We start from the raw sequence: 24,248 nt of genomic DNA, 5'->3' as shown, positions 1-24,248 counted from the left end.
CTGTGTGTTCCGACACCTATCAGAACTAGCATTCACTTCTTCAGCAATTTGAGCTCCAGTAGCTCTTCTATTGGATTGGACTACACAGACCAGCCTTCACTCCCCACCCCCATCAATGAGTCTTGGCCACCCACGACCCTGTCACTGGTTGTCTGGTTCGCCTTCCTTGGACCACTTTTAGTCGGTCCTAACCATTGCAGCCCGGGAACATCCCACAAGAGCTGCAGTGTTGGAGGTGTTCTGACCCAGTAATCTAGACATTACAATGTGGCCCTTGTCAAAGTCCCTCAAACCCTTACACCTGCCCGTTTTCCTGCTTTCAATGTATCGACTTCAGGGACAACATGTTCACTTGCTGCCTAATATATAGCACCCACTTTCAAATGCCATTGTAATGAGATAATCAGTGGTATGCCTTTATCTCCTAAGTGGTCAGAATATAATGGCTGATCGGTGTATGTTGACCACCACAACCACATCGGATTTCTGTTGCTTTGCAAAGCAACTCAAGAAGGACTCTTCTGGGGTCTGGTGTCCAGCAAATCTGGCACCTTGCCTAGCGTGTGTAGCAGAGGAAATTAATCCTATCTGTGACTGCTGTAATCTGCTGACTTCCATCTCCTCTGAACCCTGACACTTGCACAGTGAGGGATTTCAGCCCCTCCCTTCTCCTCTCAGACTGTAATAGAGAGAGAGCCAATCAAAAGAGCCTTTAAAGGAGCCAATGACAGGGATTTTCTCAGGCAGGAGGTGCAGCTGCAAAGCATTGTGGAGCATGTAGTCCTGAACAGAAATGGCCTGATAGGCTTATATAGAAATGGAACTGCAGAGGCCAGAGTGCTTAGTGAGAGCAGAGTGAAGGATTCCCTCTTGTTTCTCCTGAGGGGAGGCAGTCTGCATGTGGCAGGGAACAGTCTGGACCTAACCAGAGAAGTGCTTGGGGTCAGTTCACAGCATGCTGAGTTATCTGCATCAGTCGGGGGAACATCCAAACTGAGAGATGTGGATCTACAGTACAGAAGTGCTCATCGTAAGGTGATCAATGGAACCTGTCATTTCCAGGACGATCGTTTGGGCCTTAGTCACAGGATCTGGTGAGAGGGATTTTGCCCACTGGCAGATGACAGGAACACTGCACACAGACAGAGACATTACACTTTGCCCATACTCACCAGGCACTGGGTTGTGTAGATGGCCCTGCTAAACAGACACGGTGTTTGCTTTGCTATACAAATCCTGCCACAAGATTACAATTATACTTTACCATAGGAGTGTAAGTGCACCAACGAAAGTGGCTAGCTGAAGACCCCAACATTCATCCTGTTACCAAGAGACTGACGTTACTGGTGCCATACGGGCACGCACATGCGTATTCAGGCCTCTATATTGCATGCTGTGTGGGGGAATAGCTTTACCTTGGAAAGTAGATATTAAGCATCAGTTGGGTACAGTGTTTGCCTATTGGGCTTGTGGTGTCGGGGGTTAGAAGGGAGAAGTCTGACACAACAGAGAGTCATTCTTCTGCTCTCCTCCTGCTTGGACATCATAGAGCTGAATTTATGTAAACGGGTTTAGACCCACTTTGAGGGCGCCATGTGTTTCCTCTGCTCTTGGGGATATTCATGGTTGCAATCCCCTGAAAGCAGCCTGAGTGTAAAAGTGAGTTATATTGCTTCCAGTCTCAGTATTTGCTGTTCTCTTGATCCACCTAATATATACCTGTTGTTCATGTTTATTACTTCCCATAGAGGTCTTACAGTAAAGCTGATCTTTGTGTTTTATTATAAAGTGTGTGCTTTTCATTGATCCTTGTACTTACACTATTGTCAGTTGGGACTGAGACAGTTCTTGGGGTTGAGAGGCAGAGTGGTGGAGTGAACAAACGTAAGCAGTCCCTTCGGGGGTATCACACACGTGGACAATCTTGTTTCTGCTGTAAGGATTGCTTTTGCATTGACTGCATACGGAACCAGTTGCTATCCTTCACTGCCATACACGTTTTCCGTTTACCTGTTGAGTAGCCTGAGCGACAATTTGCAATAAAAAGTTTTGTAGCATTTTGTGAGTCTTTCCTGTATTTAGTTCACACGTCATAAATCCCGTGATACGGTGTTTGCTGGGAATACTTTAGGAACATATACAGTTAGGTCCATATATATTTGGACACAGGCACAATTTTCATACTTTTGGCCAACGTTCTGAGGATGTCTCCTCTGTGCATGAACTTATAAGACCACTAAATTAACAGACAGAAAATACTGTGACCGTAGAAAGCTTTGGGTGCCTCTCCAGGTTCCCATCCCAAACTCCGGAGATGGGTGCAATCATGAAGAGAGCCTGTCCCGGCTCTACACACACATTCCATGGGAAAAAGAGCCAAGATGCCAAACACCAGCAGAGCCAAAGTGTCAGATTGATGAAAGCAGCTTCAGTACGGCCCCATCCAGGCCATGCCTCTGATGTGGCTCCATGACTAAGCCCTGTGGGAGGGACGAAACACGTCGGAGCTGGGCTGAAGCCGTTTTCATTGGGCTGATACTTGGGCTTTGCTGGTGTGTTGGCTTCTTGGCTTTTTTCCACCCCCAAGTCTGACCTATGTTGTAACATCTCGCACGTCAGGGAAAGGTCCACAAACAGTTGTGTTCAAAATAATAGCAGTGTGTTGAAAAAAGTGAATAAAGCTGAAATTCTTCTACTAGCTTTTATTTCCATACACACAAATGCATTGGGAACACTACACATTCTATTCCAAATTAAAACATGAAGAAAAATAGATCAAATTTGTGTTGTTCCTCTAGAAAAAATTGAAGAAAAGTGAATATTAGACTGTTCCAAAAAATAGCAGTGTTTGTATTCTTCTTTACAAACTCAAACATTCACTATATAAACTGAAAAATGTTTGAAGATTTTGCTTTCCTTTCAATCACTTAATGAATATTTCGGTGTATAAGCACTGTTTCTGAGAACTGCTGTACATCTGTGTTGCATGGAGTCAACCAACTTCTGGCACCTGTGAACAGGTATTCCAGCCCAGGATGATTGGACTACATTCCACAGTACTTCTCTTTTTCTTGGTTTTGCCTCAGAAACTGCATTTTTGATGTCACCCCACAAATTTTCTATTGCATTAAGATCCGGGGATTGGGCTGGCCACTCCATAACGTCAATCTTGTTGGTCTGGAACCAAGATGTTGCATGTTTACTGGTGTCTTTGGGGTCATTGTCTTGTTGGAACACCCATTTCAAGGGCATTTCCTCTTCAGCATACAGCAGCATGACCTCTTCAAGTATTCTGATGTATTCAAAGTGATCCATGATCCCTGGTATGCGATAAATAGGCCCAACACCGTAGTATGAGAAACATCCCCATATCATGATGCTTGCACCACCATGCTTCACTGTCTTCACAGTGTACTGTGGCTTGAATTCAGTGTTTGGGGGTCGTCTGACAAACTGTCTCCGGCCACTAGACCCAAAAAGAACAATCTTACTTTCATCAGTCCACAAAATGTTGCGCCATTTCTCTTTAGGCCAGTCAATGTGCTCTTTGGCAAATTGTAAACTCTTCACGTCTTTTTTTCAACAGTGGGACTTTGCGGGGGCTTCTTGCAGATAGCTTGGCTTCACATAGGCATCTTCTAATTGTAACAGTACTCACAGGGAACTTTACACCTTCTTTCATCTTCCTGGAGCTGAGTGTTGGCTGATTCATTGCCATTTTGGCTATTCTTCTATCCATTCGAATGGTAGTTTTTCGCTTTCTTCCACGTCTTTCAGGTTTTGGTTGCCATTTTAAAGCATTTGCGATCATTTTAGCTGAGCAGCCTATCATTTTCTGCACTTCTTTATATGTTTTCCCCTCTCCTATCAACATTTTAATCAAGGTACGCTGTTCTTCTGAACAATGTCTGGAACGACCCATTTTCCTCAGAATTTCAGAGAGAAATGCATTGTAACCAGCATGTACAACATTTGCTGCCTTCCTTCCTTAAATAAGGGCAATAATTGCCACCTGTTTTTCAAAGAATGAATGACCTCACTAATAGAACTCCACACTGCTGTTATTTTGAACATGCCCCTTTCAATTAGTGATTCAATTACACAGAATCAGCAGCATGCATGTCATGACTGTTGGGTCTGTTCGATTTCTATTACTCTGCTACACCTGCTAGTAAATTATTTGCCATGTAGAAATATCATCTCTACCAAAAACAGTGATTGATCAGGTTAGTGGTGTCTGACTGCAATTATTTTGAACACAACTGTATATCCAAGCAGCTAAGACGAGTCCATGTCCGTAGATATTGGGCAAGGAAATGCTTCTTATAAAATGGAAAAAAACTCTTCTATAGAAATGATACCAACGTCATAAAATGATAAAATCCAGATGATTCGTGATCTCTGATTTCCTTACATTATAAAGATCAGAGGACAGCTCAGGCCACGTTTTCTGGAGGTGTATACATAGGCGTCTTTAGCACCAGGCCATGTGCACCGCCCCTCTTTAGGGAGGGGTAGAGGACTATACCCAGGGAAGACCTGAGGTGTGGCCACTTCTGTATAGGGGGAAATTTGGGGAGGACAACGAGATCTGTACAAAGGGGATATGCACTGGAAGGAAAAGGGAGTGGTGATCTGTACGGGGAAGATATGGAGGGGCAGAGCAAGATCTGGACCGGTAAGATTTGGGGGGGGCTCTACTGGGTAGATTATGGGGCATGAGACAGCTCAGCTTTGGTGGGGTTTGGGGGGCAGATAGCTGTACTGAGGGGTATTTAGGGATAGAAAGGCATCACTTTTTCCACAAGCCTGTGCTAGAAACTTCTGACCCCTACACGTTATGTACTCCTGACCCCGTGCTCGGTGTGTTACGTACACCAGACCTCCTGTGTGTTATATACTCCTGACCCCATGTGTTATGTACTCCTGACCCCCCGTGCTCGATGTGTTATGTACACCAGACCCCAGCACTCTGTGCATTAAGCACTCCTGACACTTGCACTCTGTGCATTATGTTCTCCTGACCCCTGCACTCTATGTTCTGCACTTCAAACCCCTCTGCTTTGTGTTATGTACTCCTGACCCCTGGGTTTTGTGCGTTATGCCCTCCTGCTCCCTGTGTATTATGTACTCCTAACCCCTGGGCTTTGTGTGTTATGCCCTCCTGCTCCCTGTGTATTATGTACTCCTGACCCCTGGGCTCTGTGTAATATGTACTCCTGACCCCTGTTCTCTGTGTGTTATGTACTCCTGAGCCCTGGGCTCTGTGTGTTATTCCCCCCTAATCCCTGGGCTCCTATTTGTTATGTACTCATCCCCTGTGTATTATGTACTCCTGACCCCTGGGCTCTGTGTGTTATGTACTCTTGACCCCTGTTCTCTGTGTGTTATGTACTCCTGACCCCTGGGTTCTGTGTTATGTACTCACCCCGTGTATTATGTACTCCTGACCCCTGGGCTTTGTGTGTTATGTACTCCTGACCCCTGGGTTCTGTGTGATATGTACTCCTGACCCCTGAGTGTTATTTACTCCTGACCCCTGGGCTCTGTGTATTATGTACTCCTGACCCGTTCTCTGTGTGTTATGTACTCTTGACCCCTGGGCTCTGTGTGTTATGCCCCCCTAATCCCTGGGCTATTTGTTATGTACTCACCCCCTGTGTATTCTGTACTCCTGACCCGTGGCTCTGTGTTATGCCCTCCTGCTCCAAAGGTGTCCTGACCCGACACGCTAAGTTCCACACTTCTGACCCCTGTGCTACGTGCGTTATGTACTCCTGACCCTGTGCTATGTGCATTATGTACTCCTGACCCCTATGTATTATGTACTCCTGACCACTGTGCTATGTACTCCTGACCCCTGTGCGTTATGTACTCCTGACCCTATCATTGTTTGTTTCAGCAGTTACACAATATTTTATGGGTAGAAGAAAGCTCAGGTTTTAAGACATTTCCCGCACTCAGGACACTAATACACCTCGAGGGTTGTGTGGGTTCTCTGATGTTTGTTAAGGTAAGACTTCTGTGAATAACATTTCCCGCACTCAGGGCAGGAATACGGCCTCTCCCCTGTGTGAGATCTCTGATGTATAACAAGGTCTGATTTCTGTGCATAACATTTCCTGCACTCATGGCAAGAATACGGTTTCTCCCCAGTGTGAGATTTCTGATGCCTGACAAGTGCAGATTTCCTTGAAAAACATTTCCCGCACTCAAGGCAGGAAAACAGTTTTTCCCTAGTGTGGCATACCTGGTGTTTACTGAGATAGATTTTCTGTGAAAAACATTTTCCACACTCAGGGCAGGAATATGTCTTCTCCCCCATGTGCAATCTCTGATGAATGTTAAGGTAATCCTTCTGTGAAAAACATTTCCCGCACACAGGACAGGAATACGGCTTCTCACCCGTGTGACTCCTCTGATGTGCATAAAGACGGAACACATGTGTAAAACGTTTCCCGCACTCAGAGCAGGAAAATAGCTTCTCACCTGTGTGAAATCTTTGATGTATGTAAAGCCTGGCCTTAATAGAAAAACATTTCCCGCACTCAGCACAGGAATACGGCTTCTCCCCCGTGTGAGATCTCTGATGTATATCAAGTTCTGATTCCTGCGCATAACATTTCCCGCACTCTGGGCAGGAAAACTTCTCACCAGTGTGCAATTTCTGATGTTTGGAAAAGTAGGACTTATGTGAAAAATATTTCCTGCACTCAAGGCAGAAATATGGCTTTGTCCCTGTGTGAGATCTCTGATGTGTTTCAAGTTCTGATTTCTGTGCACAATGTTTTCCACACTCAGGGCAAGCATATGGCTTTTCCCCCGTGTGTATTCTCTGATGCTTGTAAAGACTGGACTCATGTGAAAAAGATTTCCCGCACTCAGAACAGGAATGTGGTTTCTCACCTGTGTGTGATCTCAGATGTTTGGAAAGATAAGACTTGAGTGAAAAACATTTGCCGCACTCAGGACATAAATACGGCTTCTCCCCCGTGTGAGTTCTGTAATGGGCGAGGGCTTGTGATTTGTGAAGAAAACATTTCCCGCACTCATGACAGGAATACGGCTTCTCCCCCGTGTGAGATCTGTAATGTGTAATGAGTTGCGATTTATAAAGAAAACATTTCCCGCACTCGGAACAGGAATGTGGCTTCTCCCCCATTTTTGAGCTCTGACATTTAGGAAGACTTAATTCAGAGCTAAAATTTTCCCCACATTCCCCCTGAACCCCGGCCCCATCCCCCACAGTACGAGGTTGCTCAGAGTCAGAAGGATTCCATGGTCTCTCCACCCTGGGAAGTCCACCATCCATAGTGGAGCTCATTGTGTTTTCTCCGGCACAATCTCCTGGGATGTCCTCATCTTCCATTTTACAACCTGGAGATAAAGTGAGACGATCCTTTGAGGGTTTCTCCATGGCGGGTCCTGGAAAAATAGAAAAACATCATCAATAGATAGGAGAGGGTTAGTTCACTTCCATCAAGATTCCATCTGGATCAGGGAGATAGGAGGGAGCAGATGTTCTCTGTGGATGTCCCAACCAGCTGGGACTCCTCCCCTCTTCAGTCAAAGGGCCTTTGCTCCTCCTCCCACATCACTTCTACATTTACACCACCTTGTCAGAGGAGCAGGGGGCTGGGGGGGGGGGGGCGGTAACAGAGCAGAGATAAGAGAAGAATATATTCTGGTCACCTGTGCTGATCTCTGTAGGAGCGTCCTCCTCTATGAATGTCCTCCTCATTCCAGCCTCCTCCGTATATTGCTGATCATCCCTCACATACGTCTCTTCTACTTCACCCTCAACTTTCATGTTCATCAGATCTTCACCCTAAACCAACAGAATGGCAGAAAATAACATCTGTAACATAGAAGGATTTATGATGTGAGATCACATAGAACATCTCATCTTGTAGAGTCCACACATCGTCTCCACATGTCAGAGTGTTCCATCACTTTATGTTCCCAACCCTCAACTCCACCTACCTGATGATGGTGAGGGATGGCGTGACCTTCCTGTGTGGAATCCCGGGAATACAGAGGACGGGGACATCTCTCTGGTGGGTTCCTGTAGCTGGATGACTCCACTATGGTGTCCTGGTACAGATCTTTGGGAATCTCTGACTCCTCCATCACCCCATCCTCCTCCTCTTTTATCTCTTCTTTAACCTCAACTGTAGAATCTCTCAGGTTTCCACTCTGAATATGTAATAAAAATGACATCAATGGTAACAATGCAGATAATGTACAAATCCTAATGATACTATCAGTGATTGTTCCTCATCGACCTGATGATGGTGAGGGATGGTGTGACCTTCCTGTGTGGAATCCCGGGAATAAAGAAGACCTGGACATCTCTCTGGTGGGTTCCCATGACTGGATCCATCTGTAGGAAACACACACACTGACTGAATCCATTGTTTCTATGTGTTTATCAGATGATGGGGGATCTAGGTGGATCCTCCATACTGCTCTCTCCAATAAAGTCTCCTCTTACCCGGTGATGTGAGGGGCGGCTGATTGTCCATCATGACGTCCTTGTAGAGGTCCTTGTGTCCTTCTAAATACTCCCACTCCTCCATGGAGAAATAGACAGCGACACCATGACACCTTATAGGAACCTGACACACACATTGATACAGTCACCATCCAGACACATCCCTTGTCTGTTACTGGAGAATGTCCCAGAATTCCCAGCACCGCTCACCTCTCCTGTCAGCAGCTCCATCATCTGCTTGGTGACTTCTAAAATCTTCTCCATGTTGTGTCTCTCAGGGTTTAGGGAGTCACTTGGAGGCACTGTGATGGTCATATGATCACCTGACTTCAGAGGAGGAAATCTCTGTATTGGGGAACCAATAGGAATATCATGTTAGACTCCCAGAATCCTCCTCACCTCTCCGGTCAGGTCTGTGTTTTATTAATAGAGATGAGTGATGTCATGTGACCTCCCAGAATCCTCCTCACCTCTCCAGTCAGGTCTGTGTTTTATTAATAGAGATGAGAGTGATGTCATGTGACCTCCCAGAATCCTCCTCACCTCTCCGGTCAGGTCTGTGTTTTATTAATAGAGATAGGAGCAGGGGCGGACTGACCATTTGGAAACCCGGGCACTGCCCGAGGGCCCGGGGTCAGTAGGGGGCCCCATGAGATGCCCCTGGTACTTTTTCATAGGCTTTTTTTGAGTTTGGGCAAGGACACAGGGGCCACATGATCCCCTATTGCCCGGGGCCCCATGAGTTGTCAGTCCGCCACTGGAGAGGAGTGATGTCATGACTTCCCAGAATCCTCCTCACCTCTCCAGTCAGGTCTGTGTTTTATTAATAGAGATGAGTGATGTCATGTGATCTCCCAGAATCCTCCTCACCTCTCCGGTCAGCAGGTAGATGATCTCCAGGGTGAGGTTTAGTATCCTCTCAGTCATGTGACTCCGGTCCTCCTCCATCCTCTTTGATGTGGTCATGTGACCTAGGTGGGTTTCTCTGTGGATGAATAGGGGAGAGTTACCTGTACTGTGTTGGCTGTACAATATTAGGATGGGGATATAAGGGGTTTATACTTGGTCTGCCCCCAGTGGGAATTGGTATTGGAACCCCATGTACAAGATGATCTCAGACCTCCTATAGTGAGGGGTAGGGTTATCTGCCTCCTCCCCCATTATTGACAGCTGACCAGGATCAAAGGCTGCGCTGGGCATTATAGGTGACTGTCACCAAAATTTGATTCCTGGAATTTGGTGCCAAATTCGAATCTCATCCCTCATTGAACTGCTAAGGTGAGAAGGTGATTGGTGGGGAAGGTGACATCTCCACAATGAGGAGAATGTTCCGGCCCCGGAAGTGGGGGAATGTTCTGCCCTGAAGGGGTTAATCTGTGTTCCCACATTATATATGTGTGTATCATCATCTGCTGGAGATAAAAGAATCACAGTGACTATGGAGGAAGAGGACGGACGTGACTATGGAGGAAGAGGACGGACGTGACTATGGAGGAAGAGGATGAGACTATGGAGGAAGTGGATGGGCATGATGATGGGGTAAAGAGGACGGGCATGACGACGAAGAGGACGGACGTGATGATGGAGAAAGAGGACGGAGGAAGAAGACGGTCGTGACGACGAAGGAACAGGCCGGACGTGACGACGGAGGAAGAAGACAGGTGTGCCGACAGAGGAACAGGACGGACATGACCATGGAGGAAGAGGACGGACATGACGATGGAGGAAGTGGACAGACATGACAATGGAGGAAGAGGACATGATTGAGGTTACTGGGTATAAATATAAAATCAGATCTTATTACCTCCTCTGCTGTCACTTCCAGCAAAATCTTCTCTCTACTTCCTCCAGACTCACCTCTCACCCTTCCAATTTAAACCTGACACCACTTCCTGTCTGTATCCAACATCACTTCCTGTCTGGGTAGAGGTGAGATCACCATCTTGTGGAGCTCAAAGGAACTGCATCCCCAAAAGAGGTATTGTGAATATTTATTTATTATTTATTTCAGGTACTTATATAGCGCCGCGCTTTACATATATATTGTACATTCACATCAATCCCCGCCCCTGAGGAGCGTACAATTTAAGGTCCCTAACTCACATTCATACATACACATACTAGGGACAATTAACCTCCCAGCATGTCTTTGGAGTGTGAGAGGAAACCGGGGTCCCTGGAGGAAACCCACGCAGGCACAGGGAGAACATGCAAACTCCAGGCAGGTGGTGCTGTGGTTGTACTTCGAACCAACAACCCCAGTACTGCCAGACGGAAGTGCTAACCACCTAGCCACCATGCTGCCCACAGCCACACCATCACTCATCACTCCCCCTCACATAAAAGCAGACTCATCTCTATAAATCCGGAGCTCCAGAAGGAGGATCACATCACCTGGTATTATGATATCACAATGTCTGATATATACAGCCAATGACATAGTCACTGCTTGCTTGTATAGGAAATGGATGTCAATAGACTGCTGGGGAGAAATGAAAAGGAATTCGATACTAATAGGCTGCGGGAGATCTGCTAAAGAAACAAAAAATAGATATGAATACACTGCTGGAGATCCACTGGGGGAAATTAAAAGGAAATTGGTGCTAATAGGCTGCAGGAAGATCCGCTGGAAAACTAGTATACGTAGCCTGGGGTATGTTGGGTGTACCTCCCATCCTTTGCAGGTAGGTATAGGGAGCGAGTCTGTGATGGTATCAAGTGAAGCTACTGCCTGATAACATTTCATGGGTGTGCACTGGGGTAGAATATACTTCTTTCTTAGTATATAAAGTATACATCCTGAGGATAGGGGCGGAGATGTGACTGAAAGTGACCCCAGAGGGAGGTCTGCTGGAGGTTCAGGTTTTACTCCAGAGTCATCTATTTCCTTTTTTTCCAGCGGATCTCCTGCAGACTATCAGCATCGATTTCCCTCTTCCAGCGGATCTCCTGCAGACTATCAGCATCGATTTCCCTCTTCTAGCAGATCTCCTGCAGACTATTAGAATCTATTTCCTTTTTCTATTCCTGGTATATAAAGTGTATATCCTGAGGATGGGGGTGGAGATGTGACAGGAGGTGACCCCAGAGGGAGGTCTGCTGGAGGTTCAGGATTTACCCCAGAGTCGTCTATTTCCTTTTTTATTCAGTGGATCTCCAGCAGACTATTAGCATCGATTTCCCTCTTCCAGCGGATCTCCTGCAGTGTATTAGCATCGATTTCCCTTTTCCAGCGGATCTCCTGCAGACTATCAGCATCGATTTCCCTCTTCTAGCAGATCTCCTGCAGACTATTAGCATATATTTCCTTTTTCTATTCCTGGTATATAAAGTGTATATCCTGAGGATGGGGGCAGAGATGAGACCGGAGGTGACCCCAGAGGGAGGTCAGCTGGAGGTTCAGGATTAACTCCAGAGTCATCTATTTCCTTTTTTTTTTTCCAGCGGATCTCCTGCAGCGTATTAACATCGATTTCCCTCTTCCAGCGGATCGCCTGCAGACTATTAGCATCGATTTCCTTCTTCCAGCAGATCTCCTGCAGTGTATTAGCATCGATTTCCCTCTTCCAGCAGATCTCCTGCAGTGTATTAGCATCAATTTCCCTCTTCCAGTGGATCTTCTGCAGTGTATTACCATCGATTTCCCTCTTCCAGTGGATCTCCAGCAGACTATTAGCATCTATTTCCTTTTTCTATTCCTGGTATATAAAGTGTATATCCAGAGGATGGGGTGGAGATGTGACTGAAGGTGACCCCAGAGGGAGGTCTGCTGGAGGTTCAGGTTTTACTCAAGTCATCTATTTCCTTTTTTTTCCAGCAGATCTCCTGCAGTGTATTAGCATCGATTTCACTCTTCCAGTGGATCTCCTGCAGACTATTAGCATCTATTTCCTTTTTCTATTCCTGGTATATAAAGTGTATATCCTGAAGATGGGGGAGGAGATGTGACTGGAGGTTCAGGATTTACTCCAGAGTCCTTCTGGGCTTCAACCACCACTGAAACCTGAGATTGTGTCTTCTATCAGATGTCTATGTGTGTGTGGCTTATGATTTCCAGTATATCTCCTGCAGACTATTACCATCTATTTTCTTTTCCTGCGAATATGAAAGCGTCACGTTCTCCAATCCTCTTTTTCACCTAGATCCTTCACAGTAGCATATTTTTTTCCCCCTTGTTGGGAGTGGAGGTGACCCATCTATGAGGACATACAGTCCATACACACCCAGCACAAGGCCGGGGTCACACTACCAGACGGTTCTTGGGGCTGCAGTTCCTGTGATCTCCACAAGAGGTGATCATACTTTTACCCAGACAGGAAGTCTTTGGAAAACAGGAAGTGATGTCAGGTACAGACAGGAAGTGATGTCAGGTATAAATAGAAAGTTCTGGGTGAGAGGTGAGTCGGGAGGAAGTAGAGGAGACATTGCTGGAAGTGGCAGCAGTGGAGGTAATAGGATCTTATCTTCTATTTACCCCCCCTCCGTCATGTTCGTCCTCTTCCTCCACTGTTGCTGTGAAATCTTTAATCTCCGGCAGATGATGATACACACACATGCATATAGTGTGTGTAGCCCTGTTTTGGGGGTTATGAAAAATTAACTTTGGTGCTCACCCATAATGTCCTAGTCTGCCTTTGTCACTGGTCAGGAGCCTCACAGCGGATGGGCTGTGGATAAACCCATCCGTAACTATAAGAGGGGGTCTGAGATCAGCCAACATTGGGGGAAGAGGCGGATAACAACAAATACGGTCCAGATAATTCTCCACTATCCATCTACAGAGAAACCTGCATAGATCACATGACGACATCAGTGAAGATGGAGGAGGACCGGAGTCACATGACTGAGAGAATACTAAACCTCACACTGGAGATCATCTACCTGCTGACCGGAGAGGTGAGGAGGATTCTGGGTGGTCACATGACATCACTCTTATCTGTAATAATAAAACACAGACCTGACCGGAGAGGTGAGGAGGATTCTGGGAGGTCACATGACATCACTCTCATCTCTATTAATAAAACACAGACCTGATCGGAGAGGTGAGGAGGATTCTGGGAGTCTAACATGATATTCCTATTTGTTCCCCAATACAGAGATTTCCTCTTCTGAAGTCAGGTGATCATATGACCATCACAGTACCTCCATGTGACTTCCTAAACCCTGAGAGACACAACATGGAGAAGATTCTAGAAGTCACCAAGAAGATGATGGAGCTGCTGACAGGAGAGGTGAGCGGTGCTGGGAATTCTGGGACATTCTCCAGTAACAGACAAGGGATGTATCTGGATGGTGACTGTATCATTGTGTGTGTCAGGTTCCTATAAGGTGTCACGGTGTCACTGTCTATTTCTCCATGGAGGAGTGGGAGTATTTAGAAGGACACAAGGACCTCTACAAGGACGTCATGATGGACAATCAGCCGCCCCTCACATCACCGGGTAAGAGGAGACTTTATTGGAAAGGAGAGAGCAGTACGGAGGATCCACCTAGATCCCCCATCATCTGATAAACACATAGAAACAATGGATTCAGTCAGTGTGTGTGTTTCCTACAGATGGATCCAGTCATGGGAACCCACCAGAGAGATGTCCCCGTCCTCTGTATTCCCGGGATTCCACGCAGGAAGGTCACATCATCCCTCACCATCATCAGGTAGATGGATCCAGTCATGGGAACCCACCAGAGAGATGTCCCCGTCCTCTGTATTCCCGGGATTCCACACAGGAAGGTCACACCATCCCTCACCATCATCAGGTAGATGAGGAACAATCTGATAGTTTTGATTTATATAGAAGCTTGTATGTTACAATAATTTTTTATATATATTTAGAGTGGAAACCCTGAGGGTTGTAGTATTGTTAAAGAAGAGTATAAAGAGGATGACGAGGAGCATGGTGTGATAAAGGAGCTTTCTGAAGGACACAAGGACATCATGATGGAACCACCTAATACCAGGAACCCCCCAGAGAGATGTCCCCGTCCTCTGTATTCCCGGAATTCCACACAGGAAGGTCACACCATCCCTCACCATCATCAGGTCGGTGGAGTTGAGGGTCGGGAACATAAAGTGATGGAACACTCTGACATGTGGAGACGATGTGTGGACTCTATAAGATGAGATGTTCTATGTGATCTCACATCATAAATCCTTCTATGTTACAGATGTTATTTTTTGCCATTCTGTTGGTTTAGGGTGAAGATCTTATTGTCATAAAAATTGAGGATGAGGAAGAAGAGGAGTATGTGAGGGATGATCAGCAATATACAGAGGAGGCAGGAATGAGGAGGACATTCATAGAGGAGGACACTCCTACAGAGATCAACACAGGTAACCAGAATATATTCTCTTATCTCTGCTCTTTTACTGCTCACTGAACCACCTGGTATTCACCATCATGCCCCACAAGGGGTGTTGGACATTGCTACATCCTCAGTACATCTGTGCAAATAGATAGCAGTTGACCTAGAAGAGATCCAGAGTCTAGTACAGGTTTGATAGACAGTCTTAGACATGAGGACAAGCCGAAGATCAGGGCAGGCAGAGAACAAGCTTAGTCAGCTGACGGTGTTAGCTGAGGAGAGGAGGACTCTGGAGCATGGGGACACTTGAGACACATGAGTAGCTAGATATACAAAGTACAGGCTCATAGGAGTGAACAGGGTGACAGAGTCTCTGGAGGCACAGGAATTCAGGAAGGTAGAAACGCTGGAGCAAGGAGTGCATTTATACAGTTCAACACGGAGTGGAGCCTGGGGTCATGAATTGAAGCTATCGCTCCAGCCAAGAGTGTTGGGCTGAACATGGATAAATAAAAACTAGCCCTGTAATAGTTACACTATATTGCCAAAAGTACTAGCCCTGCCCTCCCAATCATGTGATTCAGGTGTTCCAATCCCCTCCCAATCATGTGATTCAGGTCTTCCAATCCCCTCCCAATCATGTGATTCAGGTTTTCCAAACCCCTCCATGGACACAGGTGTATACAATCAAGCCCCTAGGCATGCAGACTGCTTCTACAAACATTGGTGAAAGAATGGGTCGCTCTCAGGAGCTCAGTGACTCCAAGCGTGGTCCCGTGATAGGTGGCCACCTGGGCAATAAGTCCATCCGTGGCATTTCCTGGCTACTAAATATTCCACGCTCAACTGTTAGTGGGATTATAACAAAGTGGAAGCAACTGGGAACAACAGCAACTCAGCCACCAAGTGGTAGGCCACGTCACATGACAGAGTGGGGTCAGCGCATGCTGAAGCGCACACTGTGCAGAAGTCGCCAACTGTCTGCAGAGTCAATCGCTAAAGACCTCCAAACTTGGTGTGGCCTTCAGATAAGCCCAACAACAGTGCGTAGAGAGTTTCATGGAATGGGTTTCCATGGCCGAACAGCTGCATCCAAGCCTTCCATCACCAAGTGCAATGCACAGCATCGGATGTCGTGGTGTAAAGCACGCTGCCACTGGACTCTAGAGCAGAGGAGACGTGTTCTCTGGAGTGACAAATCGCGCTTCTCTGTCTGGCAATCCGATGGACGTGTCTGGGTTTGGCGGTTGCCAGGAGAACGGTACTTGCCTGACTGCATTGGGCCAAGTGTAAAGTTTGGTGGAGGGGGGATCATGGTGTGGGGTGTTTTTCAGGGGTTGGGCTTGGCCCCCTAGTTCTAGTGAAGGGAACTCTTAAGGTGACATTTTTGGACAATTTCATGCTCCCAACTTTGTGGGAAGAGTTTGGGGATGGCCCCTTCCTGTTCAAACATGACTGCGCACCAGTGCACAAAGCAAAGTCCATAAAGACATGGAGGAGTCAGTTTGGGGTGGAGGAACTTGACTGGCCTGCACAGAGTCCTGACCTCAACCCCATAGAACACCTTTGGGGTGAATTAGAGCGGAGACTCCGTGCCAGGCCTCCTCCCCCGACATCAGTACCTGACCTGACAAATGTGCTTCTGGAAGAATGGTCCAACCTTCCCATAGACACCCTCCTAAACCTTGTGGACATCCTTCCCAGAAGAGTTGAAGCTGTTATAGCTGCAAAGGGCGGGGCCAACTCAATATTGAACCCTACAGACTAAGACTGGGAGGCCATTAAAGGTCATGTGCGTTGGAAGGGCGGGGCCAACTCAATATTGAACACTACGGACTAAGAGTGGGAGGCCATTAAAGGTCATGTGTGTGGAAAGGCAGGCGTCCCAATACTTGGGGCAATATAGTGTATGTTAATCAGTAAGTGGGATCTGGTGACATTTCTAGTTCTTTGTCCAATGCAGCAGCGATCTAGGTGAAAACCACATAACCAATCAGATTTTCTGCTTATCTTTTACTACTAGGGTGGTCTTTCTCCTATCTCCCTGATCCAAATGGAATCTTGATGGAAGTAAACTAACCCTCTCCTATCTATTGATGATGATTTTCTATTTTCCCAGGACCCGCCATGGAGAAACCCTCAAAGGATCGTCTCACTTTATCTCCAGGTTGTAAAATGGAAGATGAGGACATCCCAGGAGATTATGCCGGAGAAAAGACAATGAGCTCCACTATGGATGGTGGACTTCCCACTGTGGAGAGACCATGGAATCCCTCCGACTCTGAGCAACCTCATACTGTGGGGGATGGGGTCGGGAATCGGGGGGAGAAGACGTTTCCCTGTCCTGAATGTGGGGAAATGTTTAGCTCCGAATTAAGTCTTTCTGTTCATCATAGATCTCACACAGGGGAGAAGCCACATTCATGTTCTGAGTGCGGTAAATCTTTTTCGGATAAGACCAGTCTTTTTAGACATCAGAGATCACATGTGGGTGAAAAGCCATATTCTTGCCCTGTGTGTGCAAAATCTTATGCATGGAAATCAGACCTTGTTCTACATCAAAGATTTCACACTGGAGAAAAGCTGTACTCCTGCTCTGAGTGCGGGAAATGTTTTTCACGGAAGTTCAATCTTACTGAACATCAAAGGTCCCACACGGGTGAGAAGCCGTATTCCTGTCCTGAGTGTGGGAAATGTTTTTCAAGGAAATCCAATCTTGTTGAACATCAGATCTGCCACACACAGGAAAAGCTGTTCTCCTGCCCTGAGTGCGGAAAATGTTATCCACGGAAATTTGCACTTCTCAGACATCAAAAATCTCACACGGGGGAGAAACCGTATTCCTGTTCTAAGTGCGGGAAATGTTTTTCAGAGAAGGTCCATCTTCATGCACATCAGAGGTCTCACAGGGGTGAGAAGCCGTATTCCTGTCCTGAGTGCGGGAAATGTTATTCACAGAAGTCTCGTCTCACCAAACATCAGAGAATCCACAGTGCCCTCGAGGTGTATTAGTGTCCTGAGTGCAGGAAATGTCTTCTCTATGGATGATATGTTGCCGGACATCAGGGATCTCACACTGGGAAGAAGCACACCTTGATATACACCTCAGAAAACACGTGGCTGAGCGCTCCTCTGATCTTTATCATGGAAGAAACAGTTTATAAGGAGATCAGAGATCGCTAAAGACTTCAAAGTTGTGTCTGGCTTCCTCTGCTAGGAGAGAGAAGGAGGATGGGGGGAGGGGTCACTGCTGGTTGGGTCCCTCTAGCAGTGTAATCTGATCTCCCCTGACCTTCAGCAGAAGCTTCCATGAACATCATGGTGAGAGAGGTGGTCACTGCTGGTTGGGTCCCTCTGCAGTGTAGTCTGATCTCCCCTGACCTTCAGCAGTAGCTTTCATGAAGGACATTGTGGTGAGAGAGAAGGAGGGGGGTCACTGCTGGTTGGGTCCTTCTAGCAATGTAGTCTGATCTCCCCTGACCTTCAGCAGAAGCTTCCATGGATGACATCATGGTGAGAGAGAAGGAGGGGGGAGTCACTGCTGGTTGGGTCTCTCTAGCAGTGTAGTCTGATCTCCCCTGACCTTCAGCAGAAGCTTCCATGGAGGACATCATGGTGAGAGAGAAGGAGGGGGGAGTTACTGGTGGTTGGGTCCCTCTAGCAGTGTCATCTGATCTCCCCTGACCTTCAGCAGAAGCTTCCAAGTCAGGAGAGAGCTTCACAGGGATGTGGGTTCCAGCCAGAGAACGCACTACACGTTAGGGGGATTCCTTGTCCACAGGACTTGGAGAGTCAGGACCACTGTGCAAGTCTGGGGAGCCTAAAGCTGAGGTAGCTAGTCCAGAGGACTGGAGGGAGTCTATAGATCTAATGAGAGCCAGGAGAACCCCTATCCAGAGGCCAGAAGTGGGCGTGTGTAGCTGGTGGGCTGGGACTAAAGGCTGAGGGAGCCAGGAGAACCCCACTAGTGTTGCTTCTGACAAGGCAGCCGGGTGGCTAGGAATTTCTTTTTGAGAATGAAACCACTACATGGGCAAGTTTTGTGAACTCTTCTTTCCGGAAGGGTCAGAAAGCCTTTGAAGCACAGTGCGGACCTGCGTGGACTTTCCAAAAAACATATACAGTATTTTCCATATACACTCACCGGCCATTTTATTAGGTCCACCTGTTCAATGGCTTGGTAACACAAATTGCTAATCAGCCAATCACATGGCAGAAACTCAATGCATTTAGGCATCTAGACATGGTGAAGACGACTTGCTGAAGTTCAAATCGGGAATGGGGAAGAAAGGGGATTTAAGTGACTTTGAACACTGCATGGTTGTTGGTGCCAGACGGGCTGATCTGAGTTTTTCAAAAACTGCTGATCTCCTGGGATAGTAATGCATGACCATCTCTAGGGTTTACAGAGAATGGTCCGAAAAAGAGAAAATATCCAGTGAGTGGCAGTTGTGTGGAGTAAAATGCCTTGTTGAGGTCAGAGGAGAATGGGCAGACTGGTTGGAGATGTTAGAAAGGCAACAGTAACTCCAATAACCCCTCCTTACAACCAAGGGAGGCAGAATACCATCTCTGAATGCACAACACGTCCCACCTTGAAGCAGATGGGCTACAGCAGCAGAAGACCGCGCCGGGGGCCACTCCTGTCAGCTAAAAACAGGAAACAGAGGCTACAATTCTCACAGGATCACCAAAATTGGACAATAGAATATTGGAAAAACGTTGCCTGGTCTGATGAGTCTGGATTTCAGGTGCAACATTCAGATGGTAGGTCAGAATTTGGCGTAAATAGCATGGATCCATCCTGCCTTGTATCAATGGTTCAGGCTGGTGGTAGTGGTGTCATGGTGTGGTGGATCCATCCTGCCTTGTATCAACGGTTCAGGCAGGTGGTGGTGGTGTCATGGTTTGGTGGATCCATCCTGCCTTGTATCAATGGTTCAGGCTGGTGGTGGTGGAGTCATGGTGGGGGACATTTTCTTGGCACACTTTGCTCCCCTTAGTACCAACTGAGCATCGTTTAAACACCACGACCTACCTGAGTATTGTTGCTGACCATGTCCACCCCTCTTGACTCCAGTGTCCCCATCTTCTGATGGCTCCTTCCAGCAGTATAATGCGCCATGTCACAAAGCTCATATCATTGCCAACTGGTTTCTTGAACATGACAATGAGGTCACTGAACTCCAATGGCCTCCATAGTCACCAGATCTCCATCCAATAGAGCACCTTTGAGATGTGGTGGATCGGGAGCTTCCCATCATGGATGTGCAGCCGACAAATCTGCAGCAACTGCGTGACGCTATCATGTCAATATGGACCAAAATCTCTGAGGGACGTTTCCAACACCTTGTTGGATCTATGCCACGAAGAATGAAGGCAAAAGGGGGTACAACCCGGGACTAGCAAAGTGGACCTAATAAAGAGGTCGGTGAGTGTAGATTGTTCCACAATGAATGCTCAGCATTGTGACCAGTAATTAGTGAATGTGTCTAGGTTTTGTTTTTGGGGCATTTGTCGAAAATCTAAATTGTGAACTTAGTGCTGAATTCTAGGAATTCAGCAGCTTTTCAGAAAGTGCAGAAACACAAGGAGTCAAGTCCAAGCATGTCACTTCCAGGACCTATCTTTATTACTTAGATCTGACAGGTTTATTGCACACAGAGCAGCTTTCCTTACCCCTCCCCTCTGCTGCCCTGTCACAGAAGCCTTTGTATTTTGTGAATGAGGTCACATAATACAAAGGCTTCTGTGAAGGGGCAGAAGAAGTGGAGGAGGTGGGCATAATCATTCCCACTTCGGAGCTTGTATTCCTCTGAAATGGAGATGCAGGGACCCCCCCCCCCACAGTGGGTCTATGGATGGCCAAGGTTAATGAGATCAAAGAAATGGCGAATGGAAGATCTCACCACATCTCTGGAGGGCAACCTAGTTTCATTGGTGTGATTTCAGTTTTACGCAGGATTAACGTACTTACCTTGAAACACCTGCCGAGCTTACCAAGTAAACCTCAGGGAGACAGCGAGGACTTCTAAAAATTCTACTACATCTGGTGGGCCTCTTGGTTGGTGGGAGCCATCGGAACGCAGTTCGAACGCTGCTCTTTCCTTCCCGACCCGCAGGGCTGGGACAAGGGGTGGCTGCTTTGGGTGCAATGGTTTACTGTAGGGACTCTTCTGTTACAAGGCTGGTGGGAATAGTGACGGGCAGTGATTTTGACAAGCGAGTGACTGCTGGGCGTAGGATCAAGAACGTGGGGGCATGAGGTGTTGGGCACAGTTTGGCATCTGTTCCCTGGGCACTGAAAGGCCTTGGTACGGCACCGACAACCCCCATATCCTTTCATTTTCCTTTTCCCTCTTTTTTTTTTTTTAACATCCTCTACAACAGGGATCTCCAAACTATGGCCCTCCAGCTATATGGACTTCTCTTAGTCCCCACTCCTTTTTTTTTTTTTTTCCTAAGAGAAGTCCATATACCTGGAGGGCCATAGTTTGGAGACCCCTGTTGTATAGGATGTTTGTCTCCACTCTTTTTGGGTTTTTTTCCTTCCTCTATAACATGGGTCTCCAAACTGTGGCCCTCCAGGTATATGGACTTCTTAGTCCCCGCTCTTTTTTTTTCTAACCTCCTCTACAACAGGGGTCTCCAAACTATGGCCCTCCAGGTATATAGATGTCTCTTAGTCCCCACTTTTTTTTTTTTTTCCCAAGAGAAGTCCATATACCTGGAGGGCCATAGTTTGGAGACCCCTGTTGTAGAGGATGTTAGGTAAAAAGGGTGGGGACTAAGAGAAGTCCATATACCTGGAGGGCCATAGCTTAGAGACCCCTGTTGTAGAGAATGTTAGTAAAAAACAAAAAGAGTGGGGACGAACATCCTCTATAACATGGGTCTCCAAACTATGGCCCTCCAGGTATATGGCCTTCTCTTAGTCCCCACTCTTTTTTTCTTCCTAACATCCTCTACAACAGGGGTCTCCAAACTATGGCCCTCCAGGTGTTGAGGAACTGCAAATCCCATGAGGCCTTGCAAGACAGCCACAGTCAAGACTCGCAGAGGCTTCAACAGCTGAAGGTCCATAGTTTGGAGACACCTGCTCTATAATTATGGGAAATTCGGTCCACACTGTCCTTGGGAAGTCACATTATTAACACACGCTTCCGCCATATGTGTTCTACAAAGACCTAATCTCCGACCTACTTACTGTGTTTCTTGACTGCTATTTAAGATGTGCCTCTCTTTTTTTTTTTTTTTTTTTTTTTTACACGCCCGTGACAATTATAAGTTTGTACCTGATTGGTTTTGTCTTGGAATGTACTGCTCTTCTTTTCTGTGGATTGTATAAATAAAGAATTAAAAAGAAAAAAAACTGAAGCCATCAACTTCGTTTCAGTTGGTACAGTGCCACAACAGTTTAATTACGTAATTTGTAGGCTTTTTTTTTTTTGCAGTATCACAATGCTTTGTTGTAACGGAACCGTCCCAGACTGCACTTGGGTACTGCCGTTAGGTTACCGATTCCCTGTCCGAACACCGACAACAGACACCACAGCAGACCATACAAGACTAGACGACACCAGTCTTGAAATAAACCAGGAAATAGACTACTTTATTTTAACACAGATACAAGATATATACATTCAAGGGAACAACCCCCCCTCCCTGCATAATGACACAGGGCGGGGAAATCTACCTTTAGTAACAAGAGACACACCAGCAGACAGTCCCAGCAGTAGGGAGGGCTGCTGGAGACACCCCCCCACCATACCAATACACATAAACACATACATCCCATAATAGTTTGCTCCCAAGCAAGACACACAATAGAACAATGGGATGCAGCCACATGGCATTAAACAATCAACGCCCCCCCCCCACCCCAATATTAGGACAGATCACCCTGTACCCCTAACAGGCACAGGGTGACTTACACATAAGAAGGATATGGGGAGCTGAGACAGGGGTCTCCCCACCTCTCCAAAGGGGGCTGTGTTCCATGGCCCCCCACCTAAAGTCACTCCTGTCACAATTGTCCTTAAACTTTATTGAAATGTCAAAATGGATTGCACGAAAATGTGTCAGAAATGCAACCCTGTAACAATTGGTTACTTGGTGATGACAGAGAAGAGAGGTGAAAAGACAAGGAACGTGTCTTTCCACGAGGATCTTCATAAGCAGGACTTTACACTTCGCTGTAGCTGCGGCTAAGTATGGACAACACAGCACATGTTTGAAAATAAAAAAAAAAACAAAATCAGCACAAGGGACATAACTTACATTTATTCCTTTTTAATGCATCCCTTGTGTAATATTTGATAAAAAATTGATAAATTTGCAGTTTGGACATGAACTAAAATATGGACATTTGCACAGCTAGCCAACTTCAACAGGGGCGAGGTAAACACACGAGTTTGTTAACATTTGACCAGTAAGACCCCAGCCCCCGCACCTGGACACCTTGTGTTGATTCGTCTTTATTTCAGTAGAACGCTTCCTCTGTCCAAATGCCCCCATCGTCACGGCAGTAATCTTCTGGAGCGCCATATACCTAATGGGCTGTCCGAGACCTTTCATACCATATCCAACATTCATAGAAGCCATACTACAGCTTCTATGAACGACATAGGATCTCAGAACGGAGGAGGCGGAGATATCAATCAACCACCACTCCTCCATTCAGAGAAGCCGGAAGGAAAGGGTGGGCATAGTACCACTTTCCAGAAGAAGACTGTGGTGGGGAGGGGTGTATGGATGAAGTTTTCTACAGAAAGAAGAATCCGCACGCAGTAGGCATCATACTAAATGTAAGTTCTGTCCCTTGTGCTGATTTTTCTTTATGTTTATCTACACTTAGGTTTTAAATGCTCTAAACTACTCCTGGGATTTGTTGAGCCCATGGTTTAGAGCAGGGGTGTCAAACTGGCAGCCCTCCAGCTGTTGCCAAACTACAAGTCCCATGAGGCATTGCAAAACTGACAGATACAAGCATAACTTCCAAAGGCAGAGGCATGATGGGACTTGTAGTTTCGCAACAGCTGGAGGGCCGCCAGTTTGACTGCTCTAAACCATGGGCTCAACAAATCCCAGGCCACCATGGCGACCAGAAATTGCATCATGGCGCCTGGGTAACCTAGTCAACCTAATCTCTGACAGGTCTCCATGCTCCCTGAACTAGTGTCCGCACTGTCCTCGCAGCTCGGGCCAGTTCAGCCTCGCTTTCACTTCCCCCAGGCTGGGTGTGCCCACTACAAGTAGTGGCAGAGGATTCCTGAGCGAGGAAGCCTCCCCTTCCTTCCCACGCTGACTTGCTCACCTGCAGGGCTGGCGCCATCATACAGATAGCTGTTTGAGGACCCCGAACCACTTCTTCAGGGCTGTTGTTGCATGATATTAAATGGGGAAAAATACCACGTCGGTTATATATTTTCGAGGTTTTTTAGGCAAAAAT

General features: G+C 46.7%; 2 protein-coding genes across 2 annotated transcripts in view; one reads left to right on the top strand and one right to left on the bottom strand.

Moving 5' to 3' along the window:
- LOC149465068 (uncharacterized) overlaps positions 1-10,460 on the bottom strand; it is a 44,932-nt gene extending 34,472 nt beyond the window's left edge. The window contains 8 exon segments of the mRNA XM_089673794.1: positions 5,950-7,425; positions 7,693-7,828; positions 7,984-8,196; positions 8,286-8,383; positions 8,495-8,618; positions 8,705-8,839; positions 9,365-9,479; positions 10,299-10,460. Of these exon segments, the coding sequence (XP_089529920.1) occupies positions 5,950-7,425; positions 7,693-7,828; positions 7,984-8,196; positions 8,286-8,383; positions 8,495-8,618; positions 8,705-8,839; positions 9,365-9,460 (2,278 nt within the window). The 5' untranslated portion in view covers positions 9,461-9,479; positions 10,299-10,460.
- Positions 10,461-12,740: 2,280 nt separating this feature from the next.
- The window catches only part of LOC149465062 (uncharacterized), a 93,426-nt gene continuing 81,918 nt past the window's right edge, over positions 12,741-24,248 (top strand). Inside the window, 6 exon segments of the mRNA XM_089673793.1 lie at positions 12,741-13,390; positions 13,591-13,725; positions 13,812-13,988; positions 14,690-14,825; positions 17,205-17,445; positions 17,503-17,634. Coding sequence (XP_089529919.1) covers positions 13,295-13,390; positions 13,591-13,725; positions 13,812-13,988; positions 14,690-14,825; positions 17,205-17,445; positions 17,503-17,634 — 917 coding nt within the window. The 5' untranslated portion in view covers positions 12,741-13,294.

This window comes from Staurois parvus, unplaced genomic scaffold (assembly GCF_062004578.1).
Source record: "Staurois parvus isolate SC_StPar_1 unplaced genomic scaffold, SC_StPar_1.0 ptg000144l, whole genome shotgun sequence".
Classification (NCBI taxonomy): domain Eukaryota; kingdom Metazoa; phylum Chordata; class Amphibia; order Anura; family Ranidae; genus Staurois; species Staurois parvus.
This window is presented reverse-complemented; position numbering and strand designations above follow the sequence as displayed.